Here is a 22,181-nt window from a genome sequence, read left to right as displayed (position 1 = left end):
ATGGCGGCCAATCAGATGGCTTTGGATTTGGCTCGTGCTTGGATTACAAGTGGATTGTGTTGGCTTAGAACTGGATTGTGTTGGCTTAGAATCGGCCATCTTGGATTAGAAAAAGGATGTCGTTATAGCGCACGGTTCTTATGCCGCTCGGTTCTTATGCCGCTCGAAAATTATACAGTCTATGTCTATACTACTGGTGCGTCATCTGAAGGGACAAACCCGGGTCCTACAGCTGGCCAACCTTTTCAGTGACTTTCATCTTTCATACGCAAGGAAGCTCCTGAATTGATTTCGTCCAGTAGATAACCTGCGTTTATGCTATTTTAGCCCGGTTTCACCGACGTCGATTCACACCTGAACCGAGATCAACGCTCCCTTAACTTTAATTGAACATTTAGTTATGACTTATGATTCACGAGAGGGAGTTATTGTTACTGAAGCATTCATCGCGGAACCAACTAACGGTTACAAAAAAAAGAATTCAGCGATAAGTTCAAGTTTTAACAACGCTTCATCTCGGTTCAAGGGTAAGCAACGTTGGTGAAAGCGGACCTCTTTAGTACTATGTAATACTACTACTACTACTAATAAGAATTCTTATTAGTTGTATTATTATTGTAGTAGTATTAGTTGTAGTATTGTTGTGCCATACGTACTCCAGAAGTTCCAATGTCTGGCTGTACCTCGAATAGCCGGTATTCGAGCAATGCATCCCAGACTTACCCTCGTTATGGGTTTGCTCCGTGACTTCCTTGAGCACCGCCTCTCTTTTTCGCTAGGGGAGCAGGAATCCCTGCGTCAGTGTTCTAATCGGTAGATATGCGTCAAGTATGGGCGCGTTGCTATAAGGAACCTCGTGTTTTCAGCGAGGGATTCAGATAATGCAAATAGTGTAAATTATCAACCATTTGTTTCTTCCGTCGAATTTCGCCTGATATGTGTACATTCGAATGGCTGCTAGATTGTACATATTTTTTAGCATATTTTTACATACTTATAACGCTAGTTTGCACGCACAGCATCTAGGTTGTTACTGTGTCCCATGAAAGTGAAATGCAATCTGGGTAGTTACTTGCGTAATTAGATAATTATGGTAATGAAATATTCTGAAAAAGTAGTTCCAACAACCTGTAGTTGTATAGTTGCAATATATTTTCATTTATTTCCGCGTCAGCGCCGCGAAGCAACTGTGGCTATGAGCGGCGTACAGATGTGGACAGATGGAGAGAGGACAGCAGGAAGGAGTGGGAGTTAGTACGTGTCTTGGGCCGACTTCAGGGGGAACTGGGCCGACATTCGTCTGGAAAGTCTTCGGAAAACGCAGGGAGAACATCAGGCAGTGCAGCCGGTGAGGGGGGGTTCGAACCCGCGTCACGTCCCAGTCTGGGCGTGGAAAGTGATCATCTTAACCCTCTGTGCCACGGGAGCTGACTGCAATATATTGATCTGTATATATTTTGAGGGAGTAACTTACAACCACGACGATGAACCATTGAAGAGGTTAGCCAGCTGTAGGACACGAACTCACATCTTCTGGATTACCGAGTGGGTTCGAGTCCCACAGCTGGCTATCCTCTGAAGTGGCTTCCATCTCTCTCGTTAATTTCTTAGGCAATTTGAGACTTTGTATCTATTTGTCCTCTCTGTGTCGTTCCAGCCTCAGAACATCAGTTCTTTCACGTTAGAACCACAATGAAGTGAGGTCTTATCACTGGACCAGCCTCAGACGTCCCCATGTCTTTCTTTAGACGGTTCTTACTGCGCAACTACCTTTTGTTGTTTTGAAGAAGTATCTTGGCACTCAACCGGTTTGAGCTTACTCGAGAAAACACCGAGAAAATACAACTGCTTATCACAAACGCGCATTAGATGCACTGGCAATTACGACGATCGACACTACGAGTGCTACAATAAAATTTATTTTGAGAGTTGTTTTTACCCGGACCTCGTTCCAATTATACTGTATGTAAAAGAAACAGAAATAAGTGACTTTACTTATTTATTTATTTGAGTACTTTAAAGACCTCAAGAGCGTATTACATAACGGAGTGGTGAGTAGCACGTGTGAAAAAGTACAATAGAAACACACAACAAAAGTATCACAAAAAGTAAGTAAATAAATAAGAAATATCAAGCCGACAAGGAAAGAAGACCAGGTGCACCACGGGAAGAGCATGATGAATGTGAAGCCCTGCATTGGAGGAGAGCTGTCTTAAAACCAGCAGTGTCCTGTGTACGACAGGCTGAAGATTCCAATCACTAGTTGTTTTACGAAAGAATGATTGTAGAAAGGAAGTGATATTACAATGAGGAAGCTTAATCATATGGATACAGTCCAGAAGAGATGAAATGTAGTAGTTAGCAGGGACTAGGAGACGATCGCGAGTGTTTGTGTTATACATTTTATGGAAGAGACACAGCCTGGCTATCAACCGTCTTGACGAGAGAAGATCAACGTCAAGGTTTTTCTTTATACGTGAAACACTCGCGTCTCTGGAATAGTTAGATGTAATGAAGCACATTTTGAACTGACTCTAATGCTTGAATTAACTACTCTTGATGGGGATCCCATATGGCCGATGCGTATTCGAGTTTGGGCAGCACGAATGCACGGTATGAAAGCAGTTTTACGTGATGTGGTGCAAGCACAACATGCCTTCGAAGATTTAATTTGGTAACTGTAAATATAACTCTACAAACAACACACCATCATTTGTCCCATATCGGTCCAACATTGGCAGCCAATATAAGTTACGTTGGTCCAATATAGGCAGTGCAACTCGGTCCCGTAATACGCCAATGAAACTGCCAATATTGGTCCAATGTTGCAAGCCTGTGGTGAGCCAATGAAGAATACGAATGCTCAGTAGCTATAGTAACTGCCACTCCGATCTAGTTTTAATTGGTTTGAATGGCAGCACGACAACGGGAAGGCATCACGGTACAATGCATTATTTTTCTTTCGGCTTTTTCCTAATATTTATCTTTGTACATACTGAAACACTGCCATGAATGGCACGCGGTGGTGAGATAGTAGGATCTCGCTCGGTCTCGAGTAGTCCTACAGAACTACCCATCACTGAGAACATATCGATCGAAAAAGTCAGGAATAGTTGTTGCCAGAATACTTCGCGGGACCGCGAGTTAAAGTTTTGGCGACCCTATTCTGGTTTTTCCCTTACACACCACGAGATTTCGGAATATTAAAATATAACCATTGGTTGAAAGCTGGCTACATTGACACTTTGGTTTGTCGGCATACCAGTGTAACGCCAACGAAGCGACATCGTTCACTACGCAATTCGAGAAAGTAATTTTATGGGCGACATTGCTTCAAACCTCAATAACAATAACATGCTGGTCATGTTCACTTTCGTGTACTTGCGGTTGAGCCAAGACAACACCACGTTTTGGCCCTGAAGTTTTAGGCGGGAACTTTCGAACACTCATTTTTTGCAGCTATATGTGACGTGCTCAAAGCTTGCTTCGTCGATCCTATGAACTTTGTGCCTCTCGCCAAAGAATACATCTTCTTGCACTTGTTTCATCACGTAGTCTTTGCCACTGTCTTCCACAAGCAAGATGACTTTTGATCCAGTGACACAGGACACTTCACTGAAAAGCTGAATCATCTTTTGGACGTTTTTGTTTTCTTGGACCGTTACAAGCGCAAAAGCATATCTGTAGTCCAGTAACACATCCTCCAGTGCGGAGTCCAGCTGTTTTGCATCGAAAAACACGTACGGCAGTCCCGTAGATTGCACAGCGTTGTGAACCATTATTTCGAGAAGCCTCAGTTCTGGGCCCGTAACTACGTGAAGCAACCCGTTTTCCCAGACACTGCTCTTCAGTTGGTTCTCGAATTTCACATTGAGTTTGTCAATGTTGAAAGCTTTGTTGAGTCTCGCGTTTTCCTTTTCTATCATTGTCGCATCTATCGGTGGGATTCCATTTTGAATGTATTTATGCATGTCCGGGATGACAGTATCCTCAAAAAACTTTCCTAGTTCTGGTACCTCCTTTTCGAGAACCCTATTTCCATGATCGCTGCCACATTGAGTTAGTATGTATGGGATAAGAACAATCGCTTCTTGTTCTTCATTTTTCATCAAAGCTAGTCGGATCAAGACATCCACATCGTCTTTTCTTCGTTTTATGTCATCCAGAATGGCTCTGTATCGCCGTTCCATTTCTGTATCTTCGCGGAAATATGGCTTGCCATCATTTTTATACACCAGATGAAGTGCCAAATGACAAGAATCGTGAATAAACGTGCCCCGGACTTCGGCTTCCGTTGCTCTGCCTCCGATAAAAAGTCTCTGCTCTTCGTAATCAGTAAGTCCGAGAACGCGGCTGCCGCTGCACCCCGTGATCCCCTGAACGTTTTCGCTGTTGTAGTCGAATAGTATATCCAGATGCGGTGCTGTGGCAATAACTTTCAATATTTTCTCGTTTAATTGGTCGGTTGAAAGTTCCCTGAACATCTTCTCCAATCGCCCCTCGAAGTCATCACATCCGACGTGGCCCCTTGATTTGCTTTTCAAGTAATAGATGTAGGAGTCTTTGCATTCTGTGGTGTAGTATCGTTGCCGTCGTATTTCAGCTCGATGAACGCCTGTCAGATATTGATAATACGATGCTTCTTTGTCGTTCTTGAGTCCACATCCACGCGAGACTAAGAGGCCATGTATACGGATGGCTTTCTTTTTAACAGCTCTGTAACGAGCTGATTTTTCTTTAACAGGGTCCAACCACAGTTTCAAAGCAGGTGCAGCATCCAGGCACTTTAGAACACGAGCCTCGTCTTCCGCCGCAATGGCTTCGTGCATTTCCTTCCTGAGGTCTTCCCACTGTGGCGACCTTTCCATGTTGAGATCAAATTCAGATGTCGAAGCCATGCCTTTGGAGATGAAGCGAGAAATTCCTGTAATTTTAATGAGGAATTTAGGAACGTAAGCAACACTAATTGAACTGCAAGAAACAGGTCAAGTGCGGTAATTTGTTTGGATCGCGGCCCTCGTTTTCCCGCGTTTGCGCCGCGAAGCAACTGAGGCTACAGGGACTCTTGTTTTTTGCTCTGGGATCATGTTGTATAATAAAAGCAGCAATGATGTGTCGTCGCCGCTGTGTTTTAGGTTGTTGTCTATAGCGCCTCTTAGATTTCAGTGTTTATCGATACTCACTCACTCTAGTTTATCGATACCTCTGCTTGTTTCCTTATTTGACTCTCGAGACCACGATGGCCATTTCACGGAAACAGGTTTGTTTCATCGGACACATATCAGAAGACAGTGGGATGGAAGCGTGAAGCTTCCAGCCGTCGACCGTATCATATCCCTGCAAGTAATCTGAGGTAGACAAAAAGTAGACACAGAAGAAGTAGACAAATGCGAGTACAACAAGACAAGATTCAAACATGCAATGAAGCATTAGTACACTTATTGTAAGGAAAACACAGAACCAGAATAAAGAGAAAAATACACATGGACGTCTCGTGGATAGGGAATGCCATGTATGTAACGTGAATTTCTTAATGAAAAAAAAAGTAGGAGCATGGGAACAGCACGAGGAAGGCATTATGACCGATCAAAGATTGAAACGCATTGTGAAGCAACAATAATATTGTGATAAAAGATCAGTACAAATGATTAATGAATTCAGAACAATGCTAGGACAGAATATGAGTGAAGCAACAAAAGTTTTCGAGTATGTCCGTTCCAGCTAGTAGTGTCTGTTCGTTTGCTTGTGTTGCCTAACACTTGGGTAGGTCTGAGACATAAAAGACAAACGGACAGAACAGGACGCAAACAGCAAAGGAATTGTCTTAGTCCCAATTACACTAGGTTGAGGTAAGGAGGTCATGTATAGACCGCGTGGGAGTGTGAGAGAGGGTTGGGTAATGCATTCTGGAGTCGGGGCTAAATAAAAAGTATACGTACCGTACAGCAGAGCAAGGAAACCCTACAAGATGGCGCATATGCAGGCAAGCTGGTGGTAGAAGTATATTATGTAAAAGCCTGAGCCTTGGCACACAGACTGTGTGCCCCTGTGTTGATGTCGTTCCTCTGTGTGCTTTTACCTACTCAGGCTTAACGTCCTGGGCAGCTCAGGCAGCGGAGTACGAGCACGGTATCTGGAACCAGAGAAAAAGAAGAATGTCTTACAAAACACTGTATAGACTGCACTTAAGTCTGGCGACGTAAGTGATTTTCTTTCCAAAGCAGGGAAGTGACCTGATGAATTAAAAAAGGGGAATTCACTTCTCTTTTGAAAGGACGCTCGTATCCAGAAACTCATCTGTGAAAGCGGAACCACTGTGCTCGATATCGGTCGACAACCCATGATCATTTCTCCTTTTTTTTTATCGTACGAAAAGAGCTTCGACATTAAATGAAGGGACTTTAAATCCCTTTAAAGACGTCACGCCACCGGAGCCTCCGCTGCTCCGGCGTCCTCTTACTTCCTACCCAGCTCATACCACACAACATTCATACCAGGACAACTAAAAGTATGATAATACCAAACTGCTAATTTCGGGACAACTTATACCAGGACTTCATGCAGTGCTAGCATGATTTATCGCTTGGCATGAGTTGTCAAGGTACAGGTTATGCTAGTGTTGCTTGACTATGATACAAGTTGTCTCGTATGGGTTACCCGGCAGGATCTGGAACGCCCCAAAACTATGCGATGCACCTGCACGGTTGCGGCATTCCATTGGCCTCCGGCTGAGGCAATCCATTTACGTTGGCTCTGTTGTAGGAGGGTCGGACGAAGTTCGCAAGGGGTGCGGCCGTCCGGGTGGCTATCCTGCGGTCACTCAGGGGCTCGCCCCATTGTCACGCAGGGCTTTCGAGCAGGTACCCTAGTGTACTGTCGTAGTATTTTTTATTTTTACCGGACTTCCCCGTTAACATATGTGAATTTTGTTAAATCGCGTCTCTAATGAACACGTACCCCGTTTCTTCCGTTCAACACGCATCAATACTGTCACAACGTCTGTGGTAGACGGACCCGCTTCAAACCCGGATATGTGCATTTATGTTAGTCTCTTGGATGAAGACTATCCTTTTCCACGCCAACAGAGTGCGTGAGTGGAAATACATTTGAAGTCCTTGCGCACTGCGTGTAGCGTGAAGAAATCTGCGCCATCCGCCGCGTCCCCGAAACAGTTCAAAACGATTCTTAGGCGGTAATGGCGCATCCTACACTAGTTTTGTACACCGGCCTTACAATTTTGTGGGGAAGAAAACGTTTAAAGGGCACAGACACCTCCTTCGACTCCTCTCGTAGCACCCTCCTCCTTCACTTTCCTCCTCGCGCTCTCCGCACTATCATCGTATGTTCCTCTCTGCTTTCCTTCTCACTCCTCCCATACTTTCATCCTTTGCTTCCCTCCTCGTTCGCTCTGTTCGTTAAGGAGGGCTTAAGGCGGTGTCACACTGGGCCGACAATCTACAGAACCTGTCGACTGACATCCAAAGGCGTCGAATCAGTCACACTGCACATACAAAAGACGGTCGACACAGACATCCGTATGTCGGCCGTCGCCGAATGCAGCTATCGACGGACCCTCCTGACAAAAGAGCCTGCCACACTGAATGACAGCCACAACCGACAAGTTCAACATGGCGTCCCGGATAAGCCTTTTGAGGAAAGTACGGGGAATTCTCGTTGTTTATACTTGGTAGTCATTATCACGAACATCGAGGCCAACACAGACGCAGTTGTATCTCATTTCTTGACGCTATGTCTCCCCTGCTTCAGTTCGCCTTGGAAGGCTTTGCAATGGGCTTCCCGTGGCATATTTGGCCCTTGCTGATTGCGTCAGGTGAAGTGGGACTGTGTGCGCTATCATGTGTGTTGTTTGCCTTCATGGACCCCTATTCCGTTTTGCGATTCGTCAACGGTGCTCCGTGTAGTGACTTCGTAATTCTTCTACGTACGCTTCGCCACCCCACCCGAAGAGGGACCCCTAGGTTGAACTTCTGGACAATTGGACTCCGCAACCGCAAGTTCAATTTCTTCCGTCTTACTGTTGTACCTTGAACTGTTGAGTCAGCTCTGTCCTCAGAGCTGAGTTTGTTACAATACTTCATGTTCCAGCATAACTATTAGAGTGTTTGTAATAAATTATGCTACCGAAACGAGTGTGTGACTGGATTACTGAACGATCGGGTGACCTGCATGCCCCGTGCTTAGGCTATGCAAGTTTCATGCACGGAACTTTTAAAATAGTTGCTGTTGTTAAGTAAATCCAAATACTTCTACCATTTAATACCGTTCGTGAATAGGCCAAGCCACAGTCTTTGCCCCCCCCCCCCCAAAAAAAAAAAAACCTTTTCGTGCAGTATGTGTCTGTTGTCGGCGATATACTTTGAGCAACGATCAAACCGCTGACGACACATCGTCAGACAGTGTCTGTCTTCCGATTTTGTCATCCAAATGTATCATACACAAGCGACATGTTGTCGAATTGCGTCTGTCGCTGTCGGTCGGCGCAGTGTCACAGCTGTGCTTTGCAATACAAAGTACGGTGACAAAGTCTGTCTTCCGTCGGCGCCGGCGCCATGTCAGTGTCGGTGTCGTGTCGGTCCAGTGTGACAGCGCCTTTAAAGTGAGACGGAGCGGAGCGTAACGATACGAATCGTCAGCCACCGCCGGTGAGTTCATAGTTCGACGGCATTCGGTGAAACGCGATGCGTCAGCAGCCGTTGGGGAGCAGAGCAGTGCTCTACATCTGGCACCGGCCACCGAGCTGTGCACGGCGTGAGCTCTGGTGGGCTCGCGTTTCTCATGCAGGAAGGAAACACAAGGAGCGGCTCTCCGCGCCAGGCTAGCGTAGCCACCCTCTAGCGGTCGCTCGAGTCAACATCGCCCATTGCTTCCTGTTCACCACGTGATCCCCTCTAAAGTTTCGGTTTTGCGATGCTTTGTTTCTCGCGCTGCTGTCCGTATGATTTTGCTTTTTGAAAGTAATTTATTGTGAAAACGTGAGCACCATCGTAGAAACGACCTATGGTAATGTGTTACGGCTACGGCTACGTGTTGTTCGTAAGTACACGGTCAGTTGTTTTACTTTTAGTCGCCCTTGTGTGTTGGAGTAATCTTGAATTGTTCATTTGGGACCTCAAACTGTGCCGCAGATTCATTTCATATCTTCTGCTGTTGTACAAATCTGGTTAATGGAACGGCATTCTTTTCCACTTAATCAAGGAACGTACATACGTTGGAAGTAACCGTTGCAACACGTGATGTTTCCAGTCCCGCGTACTCCTTTTGCGTTCTGCACACTGTTACTGGTCTTCTAATAGAACAGTAAACATTCGAATACACAGAAATAAAGCGCAGGCTCAACTTAATACTGCCATATAAGCTGTGACACAACTACAGCTCGCGTCGTCTGCTCTGCTGGCGCCATGCTGTCTGGAGGGTCACGTGAGCGGTAACGTGGTAGACAGGAGTATCCCAGAATACAATGCGAAGCCGGCTACGCTCGTCCCGATGGAAAACTGTCGGAAGGGCCGCTCCTTGTGTTTCATTCCTCCATGGCATTTTCCATTATGGCGTCGCCCATTCTCATTGTCCTGGACTCTCTGCTAATTTGTTTTGCACACACCGGCCTTGTGACGTCACCCGCGGAAACTGGTCTAGAGAATACACGACCGATGGTCTATAGACGCGCGACTTTCTTCTTCAACTGAATGTGCACGTTGGGGGTCCCAACCCTATTACAGCAGTACAAGCAAACATGATGGGAAAACGGATTGTTTTACGTCAGATTCCAGCACGCGTGTACAGTTGCCAGGTATGACAGCTTTCCCTACACGAAGTGAGAAAACCTTTGATAGCTTTTTCATTATACTATGAGCCCGGTGGGATTAAGATGAGGAAGAGTGGCGTAGCGATAGGTTCCTGTAAGCGCGGAGTGATGGCTGCGACGGGCGAAGACTACGTCTGACTCTAAACCAGCTTCTAAAACGCCGGTGCTTGTCAACGCTGGTGCGGGCGCCTAAGAGCTGCGTTCCAAAATGACACACATTTAGCCACCATGAGTTTGTGACATCATGGCATTCTTCCTGACCCACATGAAAATGAAGGGAAGCGAATTCGACCCGCACATTTAGATATGGGGAAAACAATCGCTTAAATGTGCAAAGACTAAACGCCTACGGGAATACTGTAGAAGTGTTTTTTTTTCGCGTATTTCTCCGCAATCGCGAATTCAAGTTCCCGCGAATAACTCTGGCCATATCAGGGCAAAAATAGTGCCGCGTTCCTACGCTGTACCGTGATTACCTTGACCCTTTCTACTCCATGCAGCATAGAAAGTTGAAGCAAGCCGCAGAAGAATGGTTTCTCCCTTCATGCAAGATGTAAAGAAATGAAAATTGATGACGCTTTTGTTACCCCTACAAACACATTGCACTGTACACGTATATCCCACCACCCACCCTCTCTTTAGTTCCTTACTTCCATGGTGATAATGAATGAGAACTGGCTGACCTGCAGTACTATGGCCTCCTGCAGGGTCCCAAAAAGGCCATTGTACGGGGCATTTTCTCTCATGTGAGGAGAATAAAGGGATTTACCGAGAACGCCGCCATCCCCGTGAACAACAGATGTCTTAGTAAAAGTCCAGACACGAGCTGTGTATTTTCTCATCGGTGCGACACCCTAGCGGCGAGGGTCACAGCCCAATCTGCCGAATCCCAGTTCGTCGAATGCGGATTATCTTTGAGGGGAAAGGTCAACCCCTTTCGGCAAGCTGGGAAATGATATAGGAGCTTTTCGGCGAGTTGGGTATGGTGGAAAATGACCTATAGATAGGAAACGTGCGAGAATCGTTGAATCCCTTAGTGAACAGTGGCTGGAGAACTAGAAATGATGTTGAAACATGACACCCACCAATCACAATATCATTAGCAATATTTATGACGAAAGCCACCGACTAGGGAACGTAGCGGCACATGCAGATAAGGCCACAGCTGAAAAGTTTAATAGGAAGACGATAAGTTTATCCACGGCCAGAGTAACAAAAGGGGACATATTTCTATCAAATTTCTCTTGTGTGTGACCTTTCTATGTTCCCTGGTCTTGGGGGTTTTTAGTATTGAATCGTCGCCACCAGCTCGCGTGTTTTCTCGACATTCTTTCATTAACAGTATGGGTGCTGTTTAGTAATTTGTTCATTTAGAGTAAGAAAACTATCTCTTCGAGGCACTTCAGTCCGTTAAATTTTCTGTGTTTTTTATTAAAATATTTGAAAGGTATTTTATTACGGCTTCAAGACCTAGAAGCCGTAAGCTCTGCGTCACTATCGTGAGAGGTCCTATCGTAGTAACGTTGTGGCTGGCTATGAGGATGAATTACAGCGAAAGCGTAATGCTTGTCAACGCAATGAAAAGACCCATGAGAGATGAACGTAGGAAGAACAGAACGTCCCACGAACAATCAAATTGGTTGGTTGACGACGTGTTAGTTACCGAGCGTTCTGCCTGCCGGTGCGGCGGAAGACAAATTACACTGGGGGGGGGGGGGGGGTAATGGAGCCCGGCGCCTCTTCACGGGCACGCCTGACGCAATGCCCGACGGTTGCCAACACCAGGAGACGTGAGGGGGGGGGGCAGGACTCCGTAGTCTAGCATCCCCGAGGTCCGTAATTTCTCTCACAGGCACTGCTGGGAGGACAGTGTGCCCTGGGCCACCTTCATAGGGAACCTTACCAACATCTGAGGAGAACCAGGGGAAAACATACATCCAGACAGCGCAGCCGGGTCACCTCTCAATTTCGATGTGGAAGGCGATGGTCTAAGCCACTAAGTCACGGTGGTAAGGTAAATTCGGCGAATTGGGAAGGGAAATGTCGATCATTCGGCCAGTCGAACCAGCACATTTGGAGGTCAAGGGATTACGGCTGTCTCCCGGCCTTCAATGCATTCGGCGAGTTGGGATTCGGCAGATTGGGAGGACACGAGTGGCAAGAAGGGAAGCTGGCCAAATCAGGCCAGTGCACTGCCTCAGAGGGGGTGGACGACTCCGCTCTTAGCGACACACAGCGGTAGTTTCGTTATGGTGCCCGCAAAGTGTGTTGGATTTAATTGTTGTGCTAGCCAATAGCACGTGATTGTTAAGACAGGGAGCTCGCCTCTATCACCGTCATAACAAGGATGAATCGTGGTATCAACACTTTACGGTGTATTGCTTTTATTGGAAAGATGTGATATGTAAACAAGAGAAAGAAAGATATCTTGTAAACAGCTGCTTTATTATGGAACTCCCCAAGCAGCACAATGCACTGAAAGTAGAGTGCAATAGGGGGTGGAAGGTATGTGTGTTATCAGTGTTCTTTAGTTTCACGAATCTGTTCAAGGCCTTCCACCTACCACTCGACTTTCAGTACACTGTGCTGCTTGGGTCAGTGGTGATCAGCTGATAAACAATTGACGCCGATATTGATGATTGATTGATTGCAATCCAACTCACTTCACGGGCACATACAAGAGTATTATTACCGAAACTACCGCAGTGTGTCACTAAGAGAGCAGTCGTCCACCCCTGTCAGGCAGTGAACTGGCCTCATTTCACCAGTTCCCGCTTGCCGCTAGGGTGTCGTGCCGCGGTGAAAGTACACAGCTCGCGTGTTCCATAAACTTTTGTCGTGACCTGTACGGTCCGAAATATGCCCGAGTATTGAACGCGGCACGATACGCAAGAGCAAAACACTCCGGAAAACCTGTGCCGCAAATTTAAGTTCTTGCGAATCACTCCTCAAAGCAGCTTTGTTCGCAAACGCAAAAATATCTTCCAGGCGAAAAAAAAAAAAAAAACGACAATAATAGTATAGGTACAAGTTCCCCGGTCTCATATTTTGGTGGAGCGCGTTTTGTCGTCACGCGCCTAACCTATTGGTGTGTACGAGTTCTACAGTGGCGTACTAGAGTGCCACAGTATTTTTATGAAAGTTCCACGTTATGTTCCTCATTTTATGATCCCGGTATCATATACGATATTTTGTGACCTAGTTAAAAACGGAACACAAACAAGGTCCCATGACTTGAAGATAAAGTTTCGTGTGAAGTGGAGCCAGGACACGAGAGCTGTATCGACACGAGCGAACTCTTGCGGGTGGTTAAAAAAATTCTAAAATTGTGTCAACCTTGTGCGAACTTGGTGGATCAATGTTGTCAGACGTGTGGCAGATCGCGCAAACTATGACGGCGCACTTCTCAAAACATAGAAATCAACTTCGTGATACTTAACACGTAGAAGCAACACTTTGAGAGAACACAGTGTGGATACATGGATTTCAATGACATAAGTACAGTAGAGTTCCCAATACTACAGGCTGAGGGAACCTGAGCGATGGGCGACAAAGAAAAACAAACACGACATGGCTGTGTCGCCCATCGCGGAGGCTTGATCAAGTTGGGGTGACTCCAACAGCTAGTCTGCATCTCCGTCATAATATGTATAGGTCCTGAAGACACGTGACTTATTCCGTTGTTTGGTCTGGCAACCCCGGAGTCCAAAGGGGGATTCAGGAGGAATGAAATCGATACTTTCTAGATACGGACGTATAAAGAAGGAATACGGAACGATTGATTGATCGATCGAACGGTAAAGGCAAAAATGTAGATGCTAGTCCCAAAGCAGTCGAGACTGGTTACTCCAGGACGCATTATTCGGGACTCGTGTATCAGTAAAGTAAATTTTTCTTTTAAACTTTATTTTCTGCGAGTTTATTGACACGTCGTAGATACAGACCATCGACTTTGGAAAGTTTACTTTCAAAGTTAGATTTATGAGATCCATTTTTCAATTCAGTCTATCTTTACATTGATTACTTCAGCGTCGTCCCATTGTTCCGATTATGGGTTCTGTATCAAGGTCGACTACTGTATCGCTTTACGGAGGAACCTGCGACGTCAGCAGACATTGATTTTGTTCTCTATCTTGGCAGGGAGGCGTAAGACTCCCATTTTGAATAGATCAGAAGACGAAATAACATTCTGAATGGCAGAAGGACAGAACTTACCTTATTCGATGTTATAGAAGTGTACAAGCGTCGCAGTTCTCCTGGGTGCCCTTGGTTGGATGAGAGAGTGTCTTCGAATGGCTCAACGAATACCTTCTACGCCAAAGTAAAAAATAAAGAAAAAAATGTCCAGGAAATGCGAGCGTGACCAGGGTCACAGGGACCAACTATGCTATGTGGCTCACTGCAACATCGCCACCACGGAGCCTATAGTAGTATTAGAGTCTCACATACCTTTGTGGGGACGTCACGTGATGTTTGTCCACGTACCCCGCGGATCACGTGTCAGTCTTTGGACCCTGCGCTGATGGTTTCCTGGTTCGTCGTCATGGGTTTTCCAAGGTCAGACCAATGTCCCTCCTGTAACGTGCCACGTGACTTACAAACCGCCCTGATGATCTGCCATCGTTAGAGATGACACGTGACGTCACAAGCGTGGCGGAAAGCGTGTTGTCTCAAATTCCATATAAGGCCCGCTCCATGCTTTGTAATTACATACTTCCCTTGACGTTCCCAGATGTATGTGGTAGAAAGCATGCTACAAAACGATGATTGGTAGACGATCGAGGTTCCCTTTAAGATAAGCGATAATACCAAAACTAGCATAGTGGTTAGGATGATCGCTTCGCCACGCCGAGACTGGGAGGTGACACGGGTTCGAATCCTGTCACCGGCTGTGCTGTCTAAAGGCTTTTCGAAAACTCAGACAAATGTCCCCCACAGTTCCCTCTGAAGTCGGCCCAGGACGCGCATTAACCCTCCTGTCCCCAACTCCTTCCTGCTGTCCTCTCTCCATTTGTTCACATCTGTATGCCGCTCATAGTCACAGTTGCTTCGCGGTGCTCACACGGAATTCAAATAAACACATATAAAAATATTATAAAAATTGCGTTAAATCTTCCGGACACAAAAGACGTTCATAAGGTCATCCCCCTAAACTGTAAAAGATCTCGTAAACTGTTCGTAATGTTTTAAATGCCCCCCTCCCATGTCTATAATATTCTTGAGCTTTAATTCCTCCTAAAACAACCGCTCATAGCCATCTTGTTGGTAGACACGCCCTTCACTTGGACATTAATATTCACGAACGACCGTTAGAATTGTAGTATCTTACACTTGACAAAACTGCACAAATATAAAAATGTGTATCATAATATGCATTAATTAAGCTAGAAGGGAAAAAATATTATATATTACAAAGTCTTATACCCTATGTGAGCAACATTTACCCACAGTCACTGCACGGTGGCCAAGAGATAAGGTTCGAGAGGGTACTTCACGTGATGCCTTCATGGATTCTTATCGTCTTATCAGTTGTTTTTGTACCTGTGGACCTGTTTTTGTACCTGCGGACCACCTAAGGTGACCTTTCCTAGCGAGGACATCATTAACCTTACACTTTATGTAGTGAACTATGAGAAAAAGCCGACAGCAATTGTCCAGAAAGACACCACCAGACACGAGAAAGGATGGCAAGTGAGATTGTTCCCCACTGCGGATGCAACAGATCGTGTTGAGTCGATAAGGGGATACTGATGAGCTAACTACGCAGATATTTAGGGATAGTAACATTAATGACGAACTTTCGAATTAACCGTAACACACCCGCCGAAAAAGGGGGAAAAAGGCAGACGGCACAGATAGGTGGGAATTCTGAGCGACCATCGGTGAGAGTGACGCTTTATATTAATTGAAGGAGAAGCAAGGACGCGCTTCGGTGATGCTCTGGGAATTTAACGAACCACCTTTCCGGACGCAGCGTACGTTATTTACTGTGACGATACTGATTAATCGATAATGAGTCGCAGAGGAGTTACAGGATCAGCGAAGATCCAGCTTCTAAAAATACGCTATACAGCTGATAAAGAACAATTTACCAACACAGTGAGAACAGTAAAAAAATCGGGACTACACGGTGAAACGCTACAACGCAGCATAAATAATAGTGAAAAATGTACGCATCGGGGACCTCACCTCACTCCGGACTTGCACTGGGGTTCAATTGAAGAGGTGGAGATCCATCGATCACCTGGCGCACTCTGAAGCGGCGCTTATGGGAAACCGGCTTATGTTGAAGGCTGATAAGGCGTTATCTTTCGCCGCGCCTTTATTTGTCGTGCAAGTAAGTGTCACCTCCTGGTGTGGGAATGTGGGTTGAGAGTAAGACTGAAGGAAGAGAGTTACACCACTACGTGCAAGCAGCACTTAAGTCATAAATAGTGGCTTAAGTGGTAAAGTAGTTTTGTATAGTAGTATAGCACGGTTTGGTATACGATTTCTCTTAAGTATAGTAGTGTAGAAAGTGGTGAACTCACACTCATAGTCTATGCTTTATTTGAGAGAGCAGAGATGACGTCATCACATATAGTAGCTTTGGAGCGAGTATCTTAGTAAATGAAGGTGGTATAATGCGAGGGAAATTTAATAGAGGAGAGGATATTGTTGCCCCTTTCCCCCACAGTGAGGGCGAGATTCCCTTTTAAGCCTTTTTCTTTAAATTTCTGGATTGAAGACATTACGTAATCTCTTTGGTACAATCACTGATGTCTTCCCAGACTCTTTGCACCTCTGTTCTTCCCTTTCTGGACTATAGAAGGCAAACAGATTTGCAGCTCCTCTGGTGTTATAGGGAAGATTCGAGTGAGTCAATCTGCTCGATGTGGCCGATAAAATTTCGAGACGATGTTCGCATAAGGCACAAGTCCGAAATAGATGGTAATGCGAAGGAGATTATAAATTATAAATTTTAATGTTAGCGCTACCCACACGAAGGTTATTCGTTTGTAGAATGCTCGAATGAAGAAGGTATGAAATGGTGACGCCAGATTTGCCTGGTCTCGGTATGATTTACGACGGAAATGTTCCTGAAATGATGATGAAGTGATGGTATTCAACATAAATTTGTTTGTAGAGTGTGTATTATAATAGAACTGCGTTAAAACCTTATCCGGGTATTTGCTTCTCCCTGCCGATGTCTACTTTAAGAGTGGAATTATACCAAAACCAGCTCCCGTGGCATAGAGGTTAGGATGATCACTTTGCTACGTCGAGACTGGGACTTGACACGGGTTCGAATCTTGTCACCGGCTCTGCTGTCTGACGTTTGCCCTGTGTTTTACGAAGACTTAACAGAAGAATGTCCCCCACAGTTCTCCCTGAAGTTGACCCAGGATGCACGTTAATCCACCTGTCCCCAACTCCTTCCTGCTGTCCTCTCTCCATTTGTTCACGTCTGTACACCGCTCATAGCCACTGTTGCTTCGCGGCGCTCACACGGACTTCAAATAAACACATATAAAAAAGATTATAACAATTGCGCTAAATATTCTGGCAACAAAAGACGTTTATAAGGTCATGTTCATCAACTGTAAAAGATCTCATAAACTGTCCATAATCTTTTAAATGCCCCCACCCATGTCTGTAATATTCTTGAGCTTTAATTCCACCGCCGTAAAAACAACCACTCTAAAAACAACCGCTCGTAGCCATCTTGTTGGTAGACACAACCTTCACGTGGATATTACGTTTATTTTAATGAATGACCGTTACAATTGTAATACCTTATACATAACAAAACTGCACAAATATAAAAACGTGTATCATAATATGCATTAATTAAGCTAGAAGGGAAAAATATTATATATTACAAACTCTTATACCCTATGTGAGCAACACTTACTCACAATCACTGCACGGTGAGTCGGTGACTAAGAAACAGATAAGGTTCGAGAGGGTACTTCACGCGATGCCTTCGTGGGTTCTCATCGTCTTATCAGTTGTTTTTGTACCTGCGGACCACCTAAGGTGACTTTTCCTAGCGAGGACATCATTAAACTTACACTTTATTTAACGAACTATGAGAAAAAGCCGACAGCAATTGTTCAGAAAGACACCACCAGACACGAGAAGGAATGGCAAGTGAGATTGTTCCCCACTGCGGATGCTACACATCGCGTGAGACGATAAGAGGGCGGGCAATGCTGGGCAAACTACGCAGATATTTAGGGATAGTAACATCAATAAGGAACATTTGAATTAACCGTAACACGCCCACCGAAAAAGGAAAAAAAAAGTCAGACGGCGCAAATAGGTGGGAATTCTGAGCGACCATCGGTGAGAGTGGCGATTTATATTAATCCGAGGAGAAGCAAGGGCACGCTCCGCGGTGATCCCTGGGGGTTTTAAGTAATCACCTTCCGGACGCAGCATACGTTATTTACTGTGACGATACAGATTAATACATTATGAGTCGCAGAGGAGTTGCAGGATCAGGGAAGATAAACGCAAGAAAATTCCGCTTCTAAAAATACGCTATAGAGTTGATAAAAAATAATTTACGAACCCTGTGAGAACATTAAAAAAATCGCAACTACACAGTGAAACGCTACAACGCAGCATAAATAATAGTGAAAAATATACGCATCGGGGACCTCACCTCACTCTGGATTTCTTTTAAGTATAGTAGTGTAGAAAGTGGTGATCTCACATTCATAGTCTATGCTTTATTTGAGAGAGCAGAGATGACGTCATCACATATAGTTGCTTTGGAGCGAGTATCTTAGTAAATGAAGGTGGTATAATGCGGGTGAAATTTTAATAGAGGAGAGGATATTGTTGCCACTTTCCCCCATAGTAGGGGCGAGATTCCCTTTTAAGCCTTTTTCTTTAAATTCCTGGATTGAAGACATTACGTAATCTCTTTGGTACAAACCCTGTTGTCTTCCCAGACCTTACGCAACTCCGTTTTACCCTTTCTGGACTATAGAAGGCAAACAGCTTTGCAGCTCCTCTGGCGTTATAAGGAAGATTGGAGTGAGTCGATGTGCTCGATTTGGCCGATAAAATATCGAGACGAATTTCGCATAAGGCACAAGTCCGAAATAGACGGTAATGCGAAGGAAATTATAAATTGTAAAGTTAACGCTACCCACACGAAAGTTATTCGTTTGTAGAATGCTCCAATGGAGAACGTTCGAAATGGTGACGCCATATTTGCCTTGTCTCTGTATTATTTACGACGGAAATGTTCCTGAAATGATGATTAAGTGATGATATTCGACATAAATATGTTTGTATATGTATGTAGAGTGGGTATTATAATGGAACTGCATTAAAACCTTCCGGGTATTTGCTTCTCCCTACAATATGTCTTCTGTAGTCCATCATTCGAGACAACTTGGAGAATATGACTTCAGAACAGGCGTCTTCCTTCAACTGCACTACATCACGATGGAAGAGTTTGTCAAAGAATGTTGTCTGTAAATCGAATAGCGCTTTGTTTTCTGATTATGTTATCGTACAACTAGAGTTTGTTTACATGCATCCATTTATATCTGTATGCACGCATGTCATGCGCGTGCAAGATGTGTTTCCTTTTGTTTCGTAAATTCATTCCTCGCTGCTCTAAAGTCTTCGACGATGCAGATATATTAATAAACTAAACAGACATTCTAGCCAGTCCTACTGTCCTCTCTCTTGTTTAAACCGGTAAAACTGTGCAATCCTCCTCTCTAGTTGTCGCCGTCTGTTCCCCGTAATGGCAGCTGTTGTCTTAAAGAGTTGTCAGGAAATAATAGAAAAAATAACACGGCGGCTTCCAAAGTCTTTGATGCAATTATGGTGCTTATCTATTCTCAGAACCTGTTGGAAACGGCGTGTTTGATGGCCTCTTCGCTAGATAAGGTCTCCTCTTGGGTCCCGCCGGCACGAAAACAACTGATAAGGCGGTAAGAACGCACGAAGCCATGAAGAGCAATTCCACACGAGAGTGGGCTAGTCGATGAATGTTTTATAAAAGACACCAACATTCAAAGTTCATAATAATAATAATAATTGGGTGTTTACGTCGCGAGACAACTGAGATCATGAGCGACGCCACAGCGGTCGGTCTGTGGATTGCTTTTGCCCACCTGAGGGTTCTTTAACGTGCGATGAAAGCTCATCACACGGCACCCCGTATTTAACGTCCCTCGCGGAAGACGGCGTGTCTAAGCAACTTGTACCCTGCCACCAAGTTGCTGGCGTCCTCGGCCGGGTCATTCAAAGTTCGCACAACGACGTGAAACAACGACGACAATAACAACAACAAGTAAATTAGAGTGAATGACAATATTGGGCCAAACCTCATACTCAAAAAGCAAACTAATGGTGAGAAAGGATAAATAGGTAACTATAAACTATTTAGGACTACGCATTCATATTAGGGATGGGATGAATCAAGATGGTTCCCAATTCGAATCCAAAACCAAGGAAAGTTCTCTGAATCATACGAAACTCGAATCTTTCGAATCATTTCTTTAAAAAAAGGTTTAAGAAACCAGGAAAAAACAATATACAGCAAATTGTTTCGAATCGGCATATGATACCTTTGTTTAATGAAAAACAAATTGAATGATTGTTGAATTTCAGGAGAAAACAATGCCATATTGTTCTTATTGAACTTAATTGCCCGTATTCACCAGTTTAGTGACCTCTGGTTTAAGCTGATCACACGAGAATTTCGTCCGCCAATCAGGAACAATCCTCCTTTCCGGTTGTTGCGGCCTGTTCGCCGTACAGGGCAACAGTTGTCTTTGGAGCTGTCAGGGAATAATACAAAGAAACGGCGGCTTCCAAAGTGTTCAATGCAATGAGGGTGCTTATCTATTCTCAGAACCTGTTGCAAACGCTATATTTGACGGCCTCTTGGCTAGGTAAGGTCTCCTCTTGTGTGCCGCCGGCACGAAAACAACTGATTAGGCAATAAGAACGCACGGAGCGATCTCCTGGAATTCCACTCGAAAATGGTCTTCTCGTCGAATCTTTACAATGGTCTCAAGCTGTGCACAACGGCATCAAGTCTTATCGTAGTCTATCTTATGTCCTCAGTATGTGATTACCTCTGCATTCCGATATATTTGGCTCAAAATTTCACTATTTTCTAATTCGCTATTTCACTATCCTCCCCTATTTTCGCTGTCACGCAATTAAGAGTCAGAGGTTGCGAACCTACTCAGAAGTGGAACTGTTAGAATTGAAGTTAATGGAACAGAAATGTAACTAATTCATCGGCGATGTTGAAGCCCGTATAGTTATTTCGGCGTGTCGGTGCATTATACATACTACATAGCGATAATGCGTAATAGAGACAGTGAACGTTACGGCCGAGACAGGCACTCTGTAGCAGCAAGCTGATTTGAATCGATGCAACGAACACTTAAAGTGACTTCGACTACACTCTTGTCTATACCCGTCCGCCGGACCCGTCAGGGTGTCATACTCCCTAGCGGGACGACGCTTTCATAGGAGACGCTCGGAGACGCTTTCATACGAACCAAATATACGGCAACCAAAGTAATATTGCCATGTATCTTCTTTGGGGCGACCACACGCAACAACAACAGGCAACGAGGCGTCGAACGACGGGCTGGGGCCTGTGACACGTCGCGCTACATTGCAAGCGATCCTTCTGGAAGCATCTGCTCCTCCGCTCGCATCAATCAAGGACGGGCCGACGAGCTCGGAGAGGCCTCCCAAGCAGCACATTGTACTAAAAGTCGGGTGCAATAGGGGTGGACGGTACGTGTCTTATCAATGTTCCTTAGTTTCAAGAGTCTGTTCAAGGTCTTCCACCCCTAGGTGGTTCAAGGCCAACCCCTATTGTATTCAACTTTCAGTAGATTGAGCTGCCTGGGTTCTGTATTTCCTCCTCTCCACCGACGCGAGCTTTCTACAATGTTCGCCGCTGTGTATAAAAGTTTGTGAGCTCCCAGTCGCACCATTATTCTGTAGAGGACGATGGTCTTCCTCTACATGAGCCCCGACCGGCGATGATGGTATGCCACGGAGAGGCGATGACAGTGGCCTATCTCCATGGCCGCGCCGGTGGAACTGAGGCAGGTGCTCCAGGCGCGTGGCCATCTTCGTCGTTGTCCACGGCCCGCTACAGTGCTCCCCCCTCAGACGCGGAGCGGCGATAAGAAAGATCGAAAACTCACCTCCACACTGTGACCCCACTAGGACGTTCCGCTCTGCCCGACGCCCGCTTCGACATGGTCCACCTGGACATAGTGGGACCGCTGCCCCCGTCCTCCGGCAATCGCTATCTCCTCACCGCCGTGGACCGTTGCACTCGATGGGCAGAGGCGTTCCCCATGCCGGACAT

At 45.3% G+C, this 22,181-nt stretch overlaps 1 protein-coding gene across 2 annotated transcripts; it reads right to left on the bottom strand.

Moving 5' to 3' along the window:
• Window positions 1–1,986: 1,986 nt before the first annotated feature.
• LOC135375827 (uncharacterized) lies at window positions 1,987–14,158 on the bottom strand. 2 transcript variants are annotated; one of them, XM_064608471.1, is made up of 3 exons: window positions 14,039–14,158; window positions 5,940–6,133; window positions 1,987–4,924 (listed from the first exon to the last, which is right to left on the bottom strand). In XM_064608471.1, the coding sequence occupies exon 3, from the start codon at window positions 4,896–4,898 to the stop codon at window positions 3,447–3,449; it is 1,452 nt and encodes a 483-aa protein (XP_064464541.1). In that variant the 5' UTR covers window positions 4,899–4,924; window positions 5,940–6,133; window positions 14,039–14,158; the 3' UTR covers window positions 1,987–3,446. The 2 variants fall into 2 exon arrangements, with proteins under 2 accessions (XP_064464541.1, XP_064464542.1); XM_064608472.1 differs by lacking the exon at window positions 5,940–6,133.
• Between the last annotated feature and the right edge of the window lie 8,023 nt (window positions 14,159–22,181).

Source organism: Ornithodoros turicata, unplaced genomic scaffold, assembly GCF_037126465.1.
Source record: "Ornithodoros turicata isolate Travis unplaced genomic scaffold, ASM3712646v1 ctg00000947.1, whole genome shotgun sequence".
NCBI lineage: Eukaryota > Metazoa > Arthropoda > Arachnida > Ixodida > Argasidae > Ornithodoros > Ornithodoros turicata.
The sequence above is the reverse complement of the archived record's forward strand: the minus strand, read 5'-3'. Positions and strand labels throughout refer to the sequence as shown.